The 19,146-nt window shown below is 38.1% G+C and overlaps 1 protein-coding gene across 1 annotated transcript in view; it reads right to left on the minus strand.

Moving 5' to 3' along the window:
* Positions 1-19,146, minus strand: part of LOC105385764 (pre-mRNA-splicing factor ATP-dependent RNA helicase PRP16) — a 66,808-nt gene that overhangs the window by 3,590 nt on the left and 44,072 nt on the right. The window contains exons 13-18 of the mRNA XM_048631848.1: positions 14,351-14,530; positions 6,061-6,144; positions 4,685-4,835; positions 2,845-2,942; positions 721-948; positions 19-190 (exon numbers count right to left, since the gene is read on the minus strand). Of these exons, the coding sequence (XP_048487805.1) occupies positions 19-190; positions 721-948; positions 2,845-2,942; positions 4,685-4,835; positions 6,061-6,144; positions 14,351-14,530 (913 nt within the window). The remainder of the gene's footprint in view (positions 1-18; positions 191-720; positions 949-2,844; positions 2,943-4,684; positions 4,836-6,060; positions 6,145-14,350; positions 14,531-19,146) is intronic.

Genomic DNA, 19,146 nt, shown 5'->3' on the forward strand with positions numbered 1-19,146 from the left:
ATCCTGTCCAAAACTCACCAATAATCAGCACCTCCTTACTGCACCCCATCTCCCCCGACACAATGAGCATGTGACACTGCGGGGGGTCCAACGGGAACTCCGCCATCTGCCGGCCGAGAGGGGTCAACGCGCCGGTCCCGTCTAAAGCACCGAGGATCCAGAGCTGGTACATGGAGTTCAGGATAGTGTCCTGGAGTGAGGAAGATTGGTGGGTTAGTTCAAGGGTTGGTGGATAGATGGCGCTGCACAGTTTTTGTATGGAAAAAAATAATTATTTTTAAAGGTTTTTTTGCTTAAGGATTATTTTTTAAAGAGGAAATAGGATCTTTTAGTCGTAGACACGCATGTCGAGTATTTGTGTGCATAGTTGGATTCGCATTCACATACTTGATTAAGCGTTTGTAATGGCTCAAATAAAGTAAAGTTATGGGTAGTACAGAATCATCATCATCATCAGTCTTCTATAGCCTACTATTGGGTAAAGGCCTCCTGTTCCGTCTACTTTTCCGGTCCTGTGCCGCTCTGGTCCACTGTATATACTATACACATACTCCAGGATGTGGAGAGCATATTAAACTTTTCAAATCCCGCGAAATCAGAGGCAATAAAAAATGTGTCTGGTGGTATCAATGGGCCGTGAGTAGTTAAAGTGACGAGAGGGAAGCTCCTTTAGAGCACTTTTAGAACCTATACAGTACACAAAAATAAAGCCAGTCTAACCTGAGGCGGCGGATCCATAAAGTGGAACGCCAGCAGATCCTCGACGCCCAAACTCTTCAGCAGAAGCACGGTATTGGCCAGGTTAGTCCTCTGGATCTCGGGCACGGTGGCGGCAAGCAACTCTTGCTCGTATTGCCTTTGAGTGTAGAGGCAGAATGCCTTGCCGGGGCCCGTGCGGCCGGCTCGCCCGGCGCGTTGGCGGGCGTTGGCCTGGCTTACTGGGTAGATCTGGGGAGGTAACATGGTAGGTGTATAGTTAAAGATATATTAATATTTATGGTATAAATATATGTCTTATCTCACTCACGAGTCTCACGACCATCGGACCTCATATCCTTATACAAACATAAGAGCTAGACTAGGATTTGTCACCGTCGTGGTGAAAGCAGTGGCCAGTCAGATTAGTGTCAGTCACTGACTGCCCAGGTTGCGGGGGGTGAGCGTTGATGCGGACCTGGTTACACGTCACTTGTGGAAACTGATTTCGTGCACCCCGTAATAAAATGGTGAAGGAATATTTTCGAGTGGAGACCACGAACCGGCAAGCATAGCAAGAAACACAAGGGATGTATTGTTAAAAACTAACTAAAAAAAGACAATTCCTCCAAACAATAACGCATGATGCATCAGTATATTTTTTATTGCACCACATTATGACGTTAGAAGCCAGTAAAATAATCTCTAAGTACACAAAGCTACGAATTCATCACGTTTTGTTGTCAAACACACGCTACCGCAGCATGCGTCCTTAGTAGATCTAGTTAAACTCACTTTCGTCAATGATACGATAAAAAGTATTTTTCGTATACTTATTTAGATAAGTGTATAGTTTGTCTTTTTATCTATGTAGTTCAGTATTTGGTAGACACAAACTAAGTTTTCTCCAACAACCTGAACAAAGGGCTACAAAAAGAAACCTGTTTATATTTTTATGGGCGGTATTGTGGTATGTCTACAAACGTAATCATACCTAAATAGGGTACGGTAGATTCCATTAAATCTACAGTGTGCCAATGCCACGAAAGGGTGCTTATGAACTCTTTTACTTAATTGAGTATCATTTACTACTAAACTAACTGTACTAAGTATGTTTAAATTAGAAATAAAAATTGTTTGAAGATTTATTATAATATATTTGATTTGATATAATGTAAGTTTATTGAAAATAATAAATCTTATTTTGAAAGAAACAACCACTAAAAATTATCTTGTTTATCTCATTCAGGTCCATTCACACGTGAGAATAAGAGATTTCGTTATCTTTGTCACAATACGTGCAAATATGTTACTTTTATGTGACGTGGAATACAACGTAGGTTAAACAAAATGAATCATTTAAGGATCATATTGTAGAGAAGGCGTGATAACTGGATTAAACTGGTTTCGTAAGGTGGCTAAATTAATCATTAATGCATAGGATCTGTAAGGAAAAACTCTCTCTCTCTCTCTCAGCCTTCTGTAGTCCACTGTTGGACATAGGCCTCTCCTAACGATCGCCACCCCAAACGGTCACCCGCCATCTGCATCCAGCGGCTTCCCGCTACCTTCCGCAGATCATCAGACCAACGGGTTGGGGGGCGACCGACACGCCGTTTGCCGACACGGGGTCTCCACTCCAGAACCTTTCTGTAAGGAAAAACGGCTAAGGAAAATTGGCAAGAGATCTTATCGGTTTGTTTAACTTGAGCATGTGAGCTGGTGCCAGGTCAGTGTCATATTCTGTTGACATTCATACTAAATTGCACACTAAATAACACAGCTCTAAATTTATTTTCATTGCTTCAGAATTCAGAATTATCGAGTTTCACTAAAGGTGCTTCCCCGAATGATATATCAACTATACCTAATACAGGATGTTGCAAAATTGGTATACGAAGCCGAAACCTATGTTTCTATGGAAAATGAATATTTTTTTTCGCGAATTTTCAAATTCTGATTTCAGTTTCAAGCTTAGATATACCATGCTGCACATGTAGGTTTCGGCTTAGTATACCCTTTTTGCAACAACCTGTATAGCAATCAGTCTGACTGGCTAATCCTCAAACAAGGATGACAAACGCTAGCCTAGCTCTAGTGTTTGTCATCGACACGCTAAGAAGATAAACCATTGCATAGACTGCTTACCTGTAGGGCGTCCATACCGATCCTAGGGTTGTAGACTTTCAGCTTACAGTAGCCAGAGTCTATGACGAACATTATTCCGTCAACCGTCAGTGAAGTTTCTGGAAAGAAACAAGTGATAAATTAAGAGCCTATTTTACAAAGGCTGAGTGTGTCGGGTAAGATAAGTTTCCAATAAGCACATTGAGTTCCTAGCGCAAACCATGAAATAACTACAAGGATTCCACAGTAGTTTATCACTAGGATATTTTTCAGATGCAGAGGCTACTTGGCAATGTATGCAGTTAAACAAGATTGTTAATTTTTGGTGAGATTACATCCTATCTTATTGTGTAAAGATACAATACTTCAGAGCGGTGGTAGCTCAGTCGGGTAAGCGCCCACTTCTCAAGCCAGAGATGCGGGTTCAAATCCCGGCGCTGACATCTTCTTTGTTCGAGTATCTTCTTTAAGTTCTTTGAATTTAAGTACAATGTATACCATCGCTCTTACGGTGAAGGAAAACATCGTGAGGAAACCTGCATATCTAGATTTAGTACATCTAGATATGTGAACCCACCAACCCGCAGTGGACCAGCGTGGTGGGAAATGGTCCAAGCTTAGGAAGGCAGTTTAGAGCTTGGGGATATGCATAAAGACTTCAGTGCAGTTACTGACACCCCCACAGAGAATAGAATGGAATACAATACTTCAGCAATGTAGGATACCTTATCAATGCTATTGATTGATGATCTCAGTTATCTAAACTCTTTCATTGGTAAGTTTAGTACCTAGTGTCAGTAGACGATATAAAAAAATAATAATAATATGGCCATGATACCTACAAGCAGTCTTAGGCCCAGTTTCTTATTTGAGTAAATTTACCTAAGCATGAACTTCAGTCCCTCAATGATAGTTCAGCCAATAAAAATGCCGTCTGTCATACTTAAGTTCTGTTTAATGTATCGTTCTCAGGTGTGAAACCGGTAATTAGTCCTTAGCTAGTGTTTATTTATTGTGTAAATATTGCACAAAACGTGACGCCGACCATGCATTGATAAACATTACCGCGAATTAGCTGTCGAACGTTAATGACGGAATTATCATAGCAGTCATTCATTTATAATTATCACTAATTATATTATTATTAATTGTAATTAGCTGTAATGGTTTGTGCTTGTGGTTAGTCAATTAGTCGTAATACATGTAAAGTGTGAATTGGGGACACTGGGCTATTCGCGTGTTATGACTGTGAGGTACATAATAGATAATAGTAAATATTTTATAATTCCGGGAGCTTTGCTTTCCCTTGGAGTCTTACCGTGGGAATTTCGGGATAAAATAGCCTCTGTGTTAATGCATGTTGTCATCTGCCTATACAGGCTGTCCCATAAAAGGTGGACCAAAGTAAAAGGGGTGAATCACGGATTGACTTATTTTTTCTTTTGTGAATTTTCAAAAGTCATAGAGGTAAAGTTGTCCAGATTGACCCCTTTTCGGCCAAAGTTAATCAAAATTGTTCCGGTAATTTTCCCGTGCATACTTACAAACTTTCCCGTTTTTATAATATAATATAATATATTACAAACAGAGACGTATTTTTCTGCCCCATTGGGTGCATGGTCATAGCACACCTAGAAGCTGAAGTAATTACCTGCAATATTGGTGGCGACGATCTTGGCGTAGATAAACATATTTATTTCGCGTTTCGCCATAAATACGGTTTTGTGATTGGTGGACCGCTCATTAAACCTGTTTATCGACGTCGATAATGGACCTGCATGTGTATTTCGGCATTGAAGAGTATCTCCATACCTCCTTACCTAATTAAGCTTCCGCTTCTAGGGGAAGACGGTATAATTACCTGCGATGTTGGTGGCCACAATACACTTTCGCTGGCCGGGCGGCGCGCGCTGGAAGATCTTGGCTTGCAGGTCTGCCGGCAGCTGCGAGTAGATCGGCAGCACCGACAGCGGCGGCGCCGAGTCAATCTCGCCCAGACGCTCCGTCAACACCTGGATTGTAAGGATTGTAAGGAAAGCCATAAATCGCACCCAGTGGCGCGCTTTGGGAGAGGCCTACGTCTAGCAGTGGACTGCTATAGGCTGATGATGATGAAGGATTGTAAGATGAGGATATAAGAAGGATTATGTCTAAACCGTTCTGTCGTTGGAAGGAGATCCGTGTCCCAGCAGTGGAGATGTGATGGGTCGTATGATAATGATGATGATGATATAAGAAACCAGCTGACGCTATTATCCAGATTATACCTATCGACTAGTGTGGCCGAGACTGTCCTCGGCCGAGCACTCGTTCAATTGCTAGACGTTCATTGGCCGAGGATACTGTCTTGCCACTCTACTCGGTAGGTGTAATCAGGGTATACAGGTCGGTATAATATATGTGTCGACATGTAGGTGTCGCCGAAGTGGATTATAACACCACTTCTGCAACACCTTGAGTTTTATACCCGGTCAAAGTTAGTGCTTTTGATCATATCGAGCATACCAGAGTGAGTGTCTAAAGTAATCTAAAATTATTTTTATCCAATGCATGAATGAGTCCCCATTCACTGTTTAGCAACAGTTATCGGTCATTCAGAACTCATAACATGCATATATTTCGGACGACACTCGCTATCTGGGAGGCAACTGAGATGTCAGTCCCAGTCCCAGACTGTTGCCATCTCAACCTACGATTACATATTGAGGTATTGAGAAGTTGAACGATTACAACAATAATTGAACTGTCTAGTCTTTGTCTTCGACATTATGTAAGTTTCGTGACTATATAAGTGACTACGTCCGTCCCCAATATGTCACATTATAGACAGATTTTGAAGAAGATTTATCGTTAGTGATTATTTTTTCGGATTACATTCTCTACACACATTATTAGGTTATGAGCGTGATAGAGCATAGAATCTACTAGCGTTCTAAGGACACATCTGGCACTTGACCATTAATGCATAGTTGGTTGATTTCAATTATATATTTGTAGCCGCTGTGGTCGAAATTTAAGCAGTAGGCCACACAATACACTTTATTCGCACCAAAAACAGTACAGAGAGCGGGCTTATTGCTTGTAGCAATCTCTACCAGACAACTTTTGGATGGAAGAGAGTGAGTTTATTGATAATGACTAAGAGGCTGTTGTACACCAATATATTACCCAACTAACCTACTGACTATTCCCACATCCCTAACAAGTACTTATTATTTGGATTTTGGGGTTAATTACCTCGCAAGTGACTTCGATGTCCTCCTGTCCAGGCATGAAGATCAGCATGTCTCCCTCTTCCGGCTGAAGGTGAATTTGTAGAGCCTGAAACAATCCAATAGTACGTGGGTAGGTATATTTATAAAAACAAAACCTTGGTAAGTAGTGTATCAGCAGCTTTCCTTGAGCATTCAGCGTTGCCTGGGATTGAGATAGCGAGGCTGAATGATGGAATGAGCGGGAGGATCTACTAATATTTATTCTAACGATCTCTATATAGGGACTTGTCTTTCTCCTGCTTATGCGATTTAAGATGAGCAAACCTGCATATTTACATTACATAATATACATATTGGATTATACCATATGCAATTATACATTCTACTAACGGGTAAAGCGGAAAGTTGGTACATATTGCTGGGTGCATGTCACCTATTCGCAGGAAAACGACTGGATCATTCTAGATTAACACATAGGTTATTCCCGAATTTCCGCAGGAAACCCCTTTAAGACCAAGTGAAGGTCCCGGGAAAAAGTATTTATGGAAATTGCCGAACCAAGGAATCGTTTCAATAGTTCAAACAAGCAGAAACGTTGCCAGTTTAAAGTGATCTCTACTAATGATACCAATGATTGATTGCACCCGGCAATTACCAGCTGTAATTGCTTCATTACAGAAACTGTTGATTATTATAATTATGATCGATGAGTTTCTACAATCGATCTAGATACTACACAACTTCCACTTCCAATTGACACCTGACTAAGTTTTACTATTTTTTCTGCTCCATCTAAGTAAGTATAGTTTGTTTCAAAAAACATAAGATAACTAGAAGGTCAAACACACTTTTGCTCTCTTGCAGGCCTACAGGTTATATTTTTCTCTACAGGATATTTTTTTTCTACGACTCTGGGAAATTCTAGAAAAAATAATATCAATTACCGATACGTACCACAAAGTTTGAACTGGTTATCATCATGCCTTAATTGCGTAGATCATTAATTGTCTAATGTTACTTGTAAGTATAGGGATGAAGAAAAAGAAGTTATGAAGTAAGTATAGAGAGCTGTATGTTTTTATAGCCAATATTGTCAGTAAATAAAAAGAGAACCGCGCCGACGCATCCACATATTCCACATCGCCATTGCGGCGGTATTGTGACGAATTAACACCATTTAGCGATTACATGCAACTTTGCAATGGATAACCTACTCGATCACATACTATGTAAGTATATGTATATGAATGCTATTCCATAACAAGAACACTGACGGATATCGCAGTAATGCCCCAAAACTATATATTTCGTCATGCAAGAGTATGCGCTTAGCTTTCTACAGTCATTAGTTTTTGGGTTATGAGTATTATTGCTAACTAGTTACAAAGCCCTAACAAGACCTAAAAGTATAGGCAGAAGTCTAAACTTAGAACTGCGTACACGTTGACAGACTCAGTAATGCATCTTGTGAATTCTTGTGTGACCTCGGTAAGGTGCCATGACACCTATAGCTCGCTCAATAAGGTATTGTATCAGGACAAGAACTCGTCCTATTCTATATTTATCTTATCTATGATCATCATACTGCGCACTTAGCTGACAAACAATTATTGTGAATCATTTGGTACTTGATGTGTAAGAATAGCATCGCATCGATCGGTAAAGTGCAATTAAATGACGTGTTCATAGATAATATACTCGTACTATATTATGATTATAAGGTCAATATTATTTGGTTAAATAATAATGCAAAAAAAAACATTTACATTATTTGAACTTTTCCGGAGCTTTGCGTTATTGATAGTTTTCCTCTAATCCATATTATAAGCTATCACTTAAATGTTATTTAAATGAGCGTGAAGAACCTCCAGAGAAGTCAGACAAAAATCATAGATTATATTAATTATAGGTCACAATGCAGGTAGATAAAGATGACCAAAACATCAATCGGAGAGGAACCACTCATAAAATAAAAATAAAACTTACAATGCGACATGGTTCTAAATGCACTGTATAACGTAATAAAATTTATCGATACAGGTCAAACAGAACGTCCTTACGGACAACCTTAGCGCAACAAACATGTGGCAGGTAATTGAAACGAGTAATTTATTATAGAGCCTGATAAAAGCAACGGCTCAAATATAATAATTAACATGATGGTGGCATAACGGCGATAAAAGCCAGTGACAATTCAACCACGTTCGCGATATTGAAAAATAATGATAAGATTATAATTATTATTAAATACCATTCTATGTACATTCAATATAACTTTATTGAACCAAACACACAACATACATCACGACCCATTACGTCCCCACTGCTGGGGCACGGGTCTCCTTCCAATGAAGGAAGGGTTTAGGCCTAGTCCACCACGCTGGCCAAGTGCGGGTTGGTGGACTAAACATACATTAAGGGTTCCTTCAGGCATTCAAATCAGCTGCCCAAAGCCTTATGGGGAAACCACAGAGGACACCTGAGTGGCGCCAAATCCCCAAAGGCCCCATCCGAAAAGAACGGCCCAAAGAACCATAACAAGAGCCGACATGGGTCAGGTGGTCCCACCGAAGCTAAAAACAGCAACCTCCCCTAAAGAGCATTTGGAGAATGCCGTCATAGAATTTGTGGCAATAACAACCGCCACAAAGCAGGTAAACCTCTTGTCCTGCAAAACCATCATGCAGGCCTACAGGCAAGAAAACGAAGGCCGGCTAAAAATTCTACTCGAGGAGGCCGAAGCCTGCATATACGATAACAGTAGTTGCCAAGTCCTCAGAGGCAAAATGACTGGAGCGTATATGGCGGCTTACAGCGAGGAAAGCGGATTTGTACCCTGGGAATGCAACTCCTCAAAATTTACTGTCCCACACAACAACCAAATAGTGGTCGTCGCCCAGTGCACCAGGATTATGCTAGAGGATAAAATCCTAGCAAAAGTGGAAACCATCAACGCCAACTGGAATCACTGGACGATGCCCACTATCACTTGGGTGAACGGGGTACCTGGATGTGGGAAGACAACCTGGGTGATAAATAACTTCGATGTGAGCAAAGACACCATTATCACAACAACAACTGAGGCGGCCATCGACATAAGAAACAGGCTAGCGCATCGTATTGGTGACATGGTCAGAACTAGGGTGCGTACGATGGCATCAGTCCTGGTAAACGGCTTTAGAGAACATGTCGGATGCCAACGCCTGATAATTGACGAAGCCCTGATGAACCATTTCGGGGCAATCGTAATGGCCGCCCACCTGTCTCGTGCCTGTGATATTGCTCTGATCGGAGACATCAATCAGCTACCATATATCGACAGAGAGAACCTATTCGAGCTTAGGTACAATCGCCCAACACTGGTAGCAAACATCACCCAGGAGCTGTTGTGCTCATACAGAAACCCCATGGATGTTGCATACGCCCTAAAGGAAGTATACTCAGGCATATACGCAGCCACAGCGCGCATCCAATCCCTGCAGCTGAAAAGGTTAACAGACGCAGTAATTCCCAAATCCCAAACCAACACTCTGTTCCTGGTGCATACACAGGAAGAAAAAGAGACCTTGACCAGCCAAGGGTATGGTGAAGGAATGGGCTCACGCGTCCTAACCATACACGAAGCACAGGGATTGACGTACGAATCCGTTATTATCATTAGAACAAAAGATAAAATAAAGCTGCATGATAGCGTACCTCACGCAGTAGTGGCGCTGTCGAGGCACACCACCACCTGCACCTACTATGCGGATGACACCGAGGACGCTATCGGCAACCTCGCTAAAACGGCAATAACAGCGCCAAAGAAACGCATCCTCGAGTACAATCTAAAAATGGCAGTTAAGAATCGAGACGAAGAGGTCATTGCACTTTCTGGGGAAATGTTAAGAAGGCATAACGGGGCGGAATAAAACATAAAATATAATTTTGGTTAAGAGCGCAAAATTATTATAAAAACTAACAATTAAAATAAGTTATCTTTAAGAACAGAGTCACACACTAACATCAGGCAAAACATGACCTATAACGACTGAGGGGCCGAGCCATTGCCAGGTGTCTACTAAGTTCTCCGAAGAAAGCTGGCATTGGCCCTGTCCTTCTTAAGTTTGTTGCCATTACTAATGTAAGTGTGACTCTGAAAACCATTAATAAAAAAAAAGGAAAAAAAAAAAAAAAAAAAGAAAAAAAAAAAAGACATTTCTTGTATAATGAGATACACGGCTGGGGGTTTTTAGTCGGTTAACGCCCGACACTACCTGGGTCCTCTTCCCAGGTGTCCATGTGGATTTTCCCCCAGCAGTGAAAAAAAAAAGAGAAAAAGAACAATATATATATAAAAGAAAGAATATATAAACTAAAGACAAAATAAATATATATAAAAGATAATATATATAAACTAAACTTCCTTACCGAGTAGAAAGTAGATAAAAGAATTAAAAACTATCTCATAAAAATTACCACTCTTCAAAAGGCACGGACATAAAGTCTGTGGAGTGATAATCATTTATTAAAAAAAAAAAAAAAAAAAAAAATACATTAAATAACAAAAGGAGTAAGCACAATATGTAATGTGTGTCGTAAATGGGAAAGTGTCAGCTCGACCAAATCTGTTGCAGATTATACACCTACCTTTACTACGAATTACACCAGACATTATTCTATTGGTATATGTATAAATGCTCATCGTTTAATTACCAGTAGAGCGACAAAAATTACAAATATTAGCATAAGACATTCTCTGCTACAAAAAATACAATGATTGATTAGCATAAGAAATTCTGGGTGTGTAAAATATGTAAGAATAGATTGACAATACATTACGTACATACATACATACATACATCTTCTTAATTTTTGTACCGAATGACGTAAATAGATGACACGCCCCCTCTTTATAAAAAAAATACTTTAACGATTATTATTTGTAGATAAATAAATCTTTAAAATCTTATCGATCCATTAATTGGATTCTTAACTGTCATGATGATATTTTTTTCTACGTATTTTTTTTGTTTCTATTTACTGATGAATATCTGTGTGACATCATTACTACGATGACAACGATCATGTCGTGGACTATTGATTCAAGGGTTCCGGATTCGAATCGTGACCTTGTAATCTTATTCGTATCATGTGGTCCTTGGCCAGGGAAATATATTGTTTACGGTGCTTAGACCGAAAAGCTAAAAATAATATTTGATTATGTTGTTATGTATTTCCAGCCCCCTTGCTAGACATACAGATTGGACACAATCTCTCCAAAGAAATTGGTATTGAGTACTATTGGGGTAATTATGGCCTAAAGCCAACTATAAAGTTAAGAACCGCTTGAAACCTCGGACCCTGTCGCGAAGTCAAAACGAAATAACATTAACGAACTAACTAGTGTCAAATTCGATACTAATTTGAATCCTAAAATCGTTGTCGATACACGTAAACTGTGTTCACTAACAAATATACACACGCTCAAATGACATCTTGCGCACGACATATTATTATTTCCGATGGCACATCACCATCAGTAAAATATTATTAAAAAGCAGCAAATATACTCTGTGGCTTAGCAGCAATTCTGCATGGTAACAAAGTTGTATGGAAACTAACACCTGTGTTAATAACAGTATACACAAGAAAGTACGTAGAGTCTCATTTTAATTATTATTAATAATTTACACGCCGATTTTGTTTGCTTATTAATGTCCATTGAAATATTGAGTACATATACTTTACACTACATTTTCAATTATATAACTTAAAACATATTTTTTTGTTTGTTGCCATGCCTTTTAACCCTAATATTTTCCATCCAGCCCGCTGGACCAATGATCTTAGACTGAGGGGAGAAAGGGCGAAGAAAGAATGTTCTGGTTTTTTGGTTGGTCTGGTTGCAGTAGACGCCTGTATGCTTTAGTTTTTACTTCACCTGTGTTTTGTCGTCATGTTTTAATCCCATTACGCTTTCATTAGTAAATGGACGCCTTCCCTAGGTGTGTCTGTTGGCGTAGCCATAAATAACTGGGTTGTAAATGCGGTCAAAAAGTACCTACTAATTAGTGTTGTTTACCAGTTATTGGTAGAGAGTATTGTCTATCTATGGTATAGGGTCACAAGAGGGCAAGAATACCACACATTTAGCGTCATACGTCATAGTATTTTTTTTTTCATGTTCACGAGTGGTTTATCTATAAGTTAGTGGTGACTTATACCGACGTTATACAACCATTAAAAATATTCAGGTAATTAAAATATTAATCTTACAGCTACAGCTACAGCCTATAGTTAACTGAAATCTCGAAAATCTGTAAGGGCGGATTCGACCAACGTCGAGTAACTTTTTACTCACGAGTAAAGTACTAGTTACTCGCGAGTAAGCAGATTTTGCATTCTACCAAACCTGAAACCAAGATAAGTAGCTTATCCCAAGAATAAAATGTTATACCGCCAAAATTGACCGTGTAACGAGCTTATCCGAGAGTAATTTTGTAATGGCGGCGGCACATCAGCTGATTAGAAAACCGTCATAATGACATATAAGCACATCTGTCAAAACATAAACAAAAGTAAGTTAATAGGCAAATTCTCAAAATAACAACAGCGAATAAAATATTAAAACATAAACAATTTCATACTATTATAATCCATTCAAACTAAGTTGGCATGTCATTTCTATTGCATGCTTTGAAACGCAACTATTTTTATTTTAGTTGCATTACAGTTTCGTTCCTTGTTCATTCAATTAATCATGGTATAACTTGGTAGAATGCAAATGTACTTATCCTAGATATTTACTCGCGTATAAATTTTATTCCGGTATAGTTATTCTCGTGTAAGATGATGTTTGGACGAATTCGCCCTAAGTAAGTAGTGCAAACAAGTCTACAGATAAACTTTACATACACCTACTATGAGCCTACGCTTAAAAAAATCCGAAAACTGTTTCAGTATGTCAGACGCAAATCAAATCAATTAACTATAAACTTTGCGGTCGGACAAATTAATTCATAGACGTCGAAAACTCGCTGTTCTGATGAATTAAATTGGTAAAATCGTAGGTAAATGACCTTCAGGGTCGTTGAAGAAACATTCGGAGTCCGTTGACTTGTCTGGTGTAGAGTTGTAGACTAACTGGCTTTCAACTACATAGTGGTTTTAGCGAAAAAGGTTTAGCTTTACAGCTAAAGTTAAAATAATATTTTCTTTTGAGAAATTTATGTCATGTGCTTACGAAAGAAACTTACGGATTTTTACTATTTTTTTGAGGGGAGGGTAGTACTCTTATCAAAAATCTTAAGCTTTTATCGTACCGTACCGTATAATAGACAAAGAGAAAGTTTGAGTAGAGGTTGTCGATTTTCAACTATAAAATCTTGAAAAATATGGAACCAGCGATATAGAAACAATGAATGAAAAGCAAGGTGATATAAAGTAGATGATAACTTCAATTCAAGTGAACGAGTGAGTCTAACATTGTGGGTATAGATGTGAGAAAACAATAGGCGGATATTGAAACAATTGTACAAATATTATAATACCATAATCTTGGCATATTATGAATACTTAGTTAATACTTGAACAACTTAAAACAAACATGGTTTTTTCTACTGTCCTAAGTTTTCTTGTTTAAAATATCTCGCAATTCGAGCAGATTTTGGGCGAACTTTTATCGAAGTATAAAGTCAAAGACAAATGTTTTTATTCATCATATAAAATAAAATTTTACACTTACACACTACTCTCCATTCGGATAAGGTATAAACTATAAGACTTCACTTTATGAAACGTGTATGTACCTAATTGAGCAATGTAATATTAATATGCTCACTAGACCGAACGTCGACATGTGACAGACTAATTAGATCAAACAGTTTAGTTCTTACACAAGTGACGAAGTGAGACGAAGCGTGGTGTGAAGCATATGAAAAATGAAAGTTGTGACTTCGATTAATTCAATAACGATTATGGATTTATGTAAAAAAATATTTATAAGAAATGGAGATCTGAGTAGGAAATGGATTAGAAACGGCTGAAGGACAGGAAAGTAAATCAAAGAGGGCTGACAAACAGAATACCTAAAGAGTAAGTATCTAACATAGGTACTATTAGTTAATTAATATTGTAAGAAATTCCAGTAACGAAGAGACTATGAGAACCTCCTCCTTTTTTTGAAGTCGGTTAAAAAGAGACCAACTATTTTCGTTTTTTCTTTTCTGTGCCACTCTTGTCCACTGCTTTCCCGCATTTATCCAGCAGGTCAGCCAACAGCTCTTCAACCATCTAAATTGCATACTTAGGTAGATTCACGACAGACTTACCTGTTTAACAGCGCCATCGACATAGTCCTCACACACATTCTTCGAGTAGAACGTCTCGACGGGGAACGTCCGACCAGGGATCGTGAAGGTGGGCACATTGCCGAAGAACTGGGCGAACTTGGACGAGTCCATTGTGGCTGACGTCACAATCAGCTTCAAGTCGTGCCGGCGGGCCACCACCTGGAACAAAGGAGAGTTGGGTGAGTCCAAGTTTGGGGAACATGGTAGGTGTTGTGGACGTGGCGCGCTCGACGTTAAAGAAAATTGTACAAAAATCTAAATTATATTTAGTCCGTATATCATTATGTCAGGATAGGATAGAAGAAAGTTGTTTAGTGGTGTATGGTTAACGTGACCATACGTCCCGCTTTGGGCGGGACAGTCCCGCTTTCAAGCTGTGCGTCCCGCTGTCCCCCGCGAGGGCAAAAATGTCCCGCTTTGTTAAACAGACCAAACGATAATTTAAATTACCTAAATTTTGTAACTTCATCCCATATTCCCTTTCTTTATTTTAATCACTTGAGACAACTATTTATCTTCTTATCACTTACTAACATAGACTATAGGGAGTAATATGAGTCCGAGTTCCACCGAGACTCCGAGAGTAACTTCTTTCAGTGACGATCACTGACCCGCTTTTGCTCTATCGTGTATATAAATTTATCTCGTTCTCCTACCGATTCCTAACAAAAAAGTAATGCGTGGGAGTACATGTTTTCTCCAAAAAAGTAAATATTATTTTTTATGAATGTGAAAATAAGATAAGATGCACTATTGTTAAAAACTTTAAATTAAACTACTCAAATTATTAAAAAAATCAAAGTATGATGTTTAAGAATTTTGTAGCGTCTGGTATGAGAACACCCAAAAATTCCGAAAAACTTTTTTCCGATTTGGAAACACCGAATATGTACCTAATTTACAAAATATTGCAATAACGATTGTTTAAATATCGATTTATAAAAATCGAATGGATATAATAATCACGAAGGTTTGTTATTACGATTGTTAAATACACAAACGTTAAAAAATTCGATTACTTTAGTATACGAAAAATAAAATACATATTTATTAAAATCACGAAAATATCAAATCCGGACCGAAAATAATGATAATTCGCCATTTTTTCAAAAATAAAATGAACTTTTCAAAAACTTTAGAACCAAAACCTAAAGATCGACGAGGGACGACGATCAAAGCGAGGAGGAGCGTGTTAGGTGCACATAGATATCGAAAAACAAAGCGGAGCGTTTCAAATACAGAGCAAAAATATTGTTAAATAGAAAACTATTTGTAGTATTTGTTGTTAAATTACACAACAAAGCAAAACAATTGCTCGGATTTTTACGTTGTTTAACCTTAAAAACCTTAGGACCTAAACCTAAGATAGGTGCGACGACGAACAAAGCTAGGAGGAGCGTTTAGATGCATATAGATGTTGAAAATCAAAGCGGAGCGTAGCAAAAAAAAGTTAAATTGTTAACTAAGTTACGTTCGGGGATTTATGTTTTCGGAATATTAAAACTTTGGGATTCGTTATTTGAACAATTCAATATAATAAAAAATCGACCATTTAAAACATCGAAATCATTACATTTGAAAAAAATACTTTGGTCATTTTAATAAATCTATCGTTTGAAATTTCGTTTATCAACTTTTCGTAATTTTCGTTATTCGGAAACTTAAAATTAACTAGAACTATTCATTAATTTAAAAAAGCGTTATTTTCATATTCGTAAAAAAGTAATTCGGATTTATGTAGTGTAATAAGAAGATAAGAAAGAAAGATAATATAATATATATCTTTGAGGGATATGAAATTTCGCAGGTGTCCCGCTTTGACAAAAAAAATAAATGGTCACGTTATGTATGGTGCGACTCTATTTGGCAGTTCCATACTGTAATAATGATGTCCATGAGGAGTAAACTATCCAGCATTTCCAGGGGCATAGTGTATGATCCGTATGATGTAAGCATAATGGCTAGCTAGAGCTAGAAAGAGTACCGAAATTATTGTGTTATTAATAAATTAACATAAGCAATTTCTTTCATATTTAAGATAAGTAGGTATGTGCTATATGTATAAAGGTATTGGAACTAATTTATTTACTTGTTCAGTTTTTATAACTCGGCACGCTGTTGTAAGAAAAATCGATTTACCGCTTGACTTGACGCTCCTTATAAGAAAATGTTGAATAAACTAATTTATTTATATTTTCAGTAGCTGCTGAATGTTTTTAGAATAAAATAAATGCTGATTATCGTAACATATTAATAAAAACAATGAGGTCCCTAGCCTAACCAAAACTTACAGCTATTGATTTGTAATCACAAAATAAGCTGATATTACTAAAATAGCTTCGGTCAAAAATAAAAGTTCTACAATGGACGTTTGGTTGCACTACAAATATTATACTGTATGAATGTATAGCATTAAAATTTTCCGCGCCAATTAAGAAATATCTAATCTCGGCGACTTACAAGTTACAAAGAAAAGCTATATAGCCATAATAAGCTACAAAAAACAATCTATTTCTAATACCAAGAAAAACACACTCTATTATATGAACGTTTCCAGGCATTTCGTACAAAAAGCTTTATTTCGCTATCTTTTTCCCGCAGATGCAATTTTCTGCACCAGCTGGGAAGCTGAACCCAATTGCACGGGACATTAGATCCAATCTGCTGCAAAGCGTAAAGTTGCTAGCATGATTTAGTTTTTGCAAGTAGGTAGGTTAGTTTTATGTGGTTCATAGGAGTAAAGAAGAAAAAAGATTTGGTGCACGTTGCATAGACACCTATCGTAGTAACTAACATTAATCTGTGCTCCTACGCTTGCAATTTCTCAAAATCATTCCAGCCGTTGCGGCGTACACAGCGAATTACTATTCCATCTACTGAAGTAGTAAAAGGATTTAGTCACACAACACAAAAGAATGAACACACTTAGCTGGGAGCAAGATAACATTGTTATTTTTAGTGAAAGAATAGCGTCTGTGACGTGTACAGTTCGAGCGGAGAGTCACGAGTTGAGATCGAATGACGTCGGCTGACGAATGGTGTACAGATGTTGGGTTGGGATGTAGGGATGCTGACCGTCAGGGGCTATGGGAGCAATTGTTAGTCCTCTTGTACCCAACGATCGGAAAATAACATTATGCATTTCCGAAGGTATTATGTATAAGTATAAATTATATAATCAACTACCAAGAATTATCTCCGTTTAAGAACTCGCCTAAAATACTGCTTCAAGTCTCTTTTTTAGGCTCAATCTTCAATTAGAATTTTTCAGGTTTCATCCGAAAAAAACTTTATCTCGACGATATGTTGATAGTAATGAGAGAGACGAGCTCCATGCCCTACCAATAACTACAAAACACATAATTTGAGTAAATTAGCAGCCTTCAGCAAATGTTGAATTTATAGACGAATGATAATAGAGGATTAAAGGTAAGCCTATCGGTATAGTACGTATCGCATCAAACGGATTGTCATAAATGTATGGTGAAACGGCTTCGGGAATGCCGATGAAGTGGACGCAGTGATTAAGGATTTCTACGTTTGGATATTGATATTTGACTAAAGTATAACATCTTTATCGTGCCACTATACGATAGACTACATAAATAACTAATAAGCGGTCACCAAACCCGAACACAAGAATAGAAAGAAACATTTACTTAAAGTAAAAAGTAGCACACGGCTGTACATTACGCACTAATCACTCCAAGCAAATTAATTATCTGAAAAAGCTCTGAAATGTTTTACAATGTTGGCAGTTTGTCAAACAAGATCGCGAACATTTTCGATACTTTATGGCCTCGCTGTAATCCACTTCAATGTTTACATTCCACCCTTACGTATCCTCTAATTAGCATCTTTCTCTTTCAAACACCCGCGGTAGAGAGAGAAAGGATCGTATAAACAAATGGCTAGGAGAAAGAGTCATGTCGGTTTGTTCTATTTTTGTTTTTAATTGTCTGATGCAGCCAAGCCCCCAATCACGTGCCATGATTCAGCTTTTAAAGTTCGAAACAAAAACCAACCGTTTAAATTTAGAACGCTTATTTGAAATTCGAAGCAGCCACGGTCTTCCACAGTTCAGCCCCTAACCCACCTGATTGGCATGACGCGTTGAGTTTCCGACATCCACAGCTCAATATATTTCCCCGAAGGAAGTCCAGTCTGTATCTAGGAGGATTTGACGCTACCAGGTATTCCTGTACTAATAAATACTATAATACCATTCGGAAATTTGCCTACTCCAACGGTTATTAAAATAGCTATGTGTTGAGCAGATATGCCACTGCTACGTCAGCCAACAAACGTTTAACAAATAGCGTCGCAACAATTCTATAAATACTATAACTTGTGGAACTATTTTTAGATCTGTCTGGGGTTCGTTTTTATACGTAACACCGTATAAAAGCGAAAGTGCAAAAACACAAACATAGAAATCAGGGAAACACGTCAAACGCGAACCACCCACTCATCTGAATGAAAATCTGAATTTACTCTCTTACGCAGAAATATATTATGTAATTTTACTACCTCATTTGATGGGTCAAGGTTGGTGTTTGTTGCTGAAAACTGTTTTGGAACACCAAACGTCGATCTCACCTATCTCTTACATTATACAAAGTGTTGCAAAAGTGGTGTATACCAAGAAAGGGGGGTGACTTCGGGGGTGACTTTTGTTTTCTTCTGAAAACATAAATGTTATTCCTAAATTCTATAGTGCACTTGACACTATTTGAACATAAATATGCTTTCCTCTGGTATATATTATAAACTTT

Source organism: Plutella xylostella, chromosome 29 (genome assembly GCF_932276165.1).
Source record: "Plutella xylostella chromosome 29, ilPluXylo3.1, whole genome shotgun sequence".
Classification (NCBI taxonomy): Eukaryota; Metazoa; Arthropoda; class Insecta; order Lepidoptera; family Plutellidae; genus Plutella; species Plutella xylostella.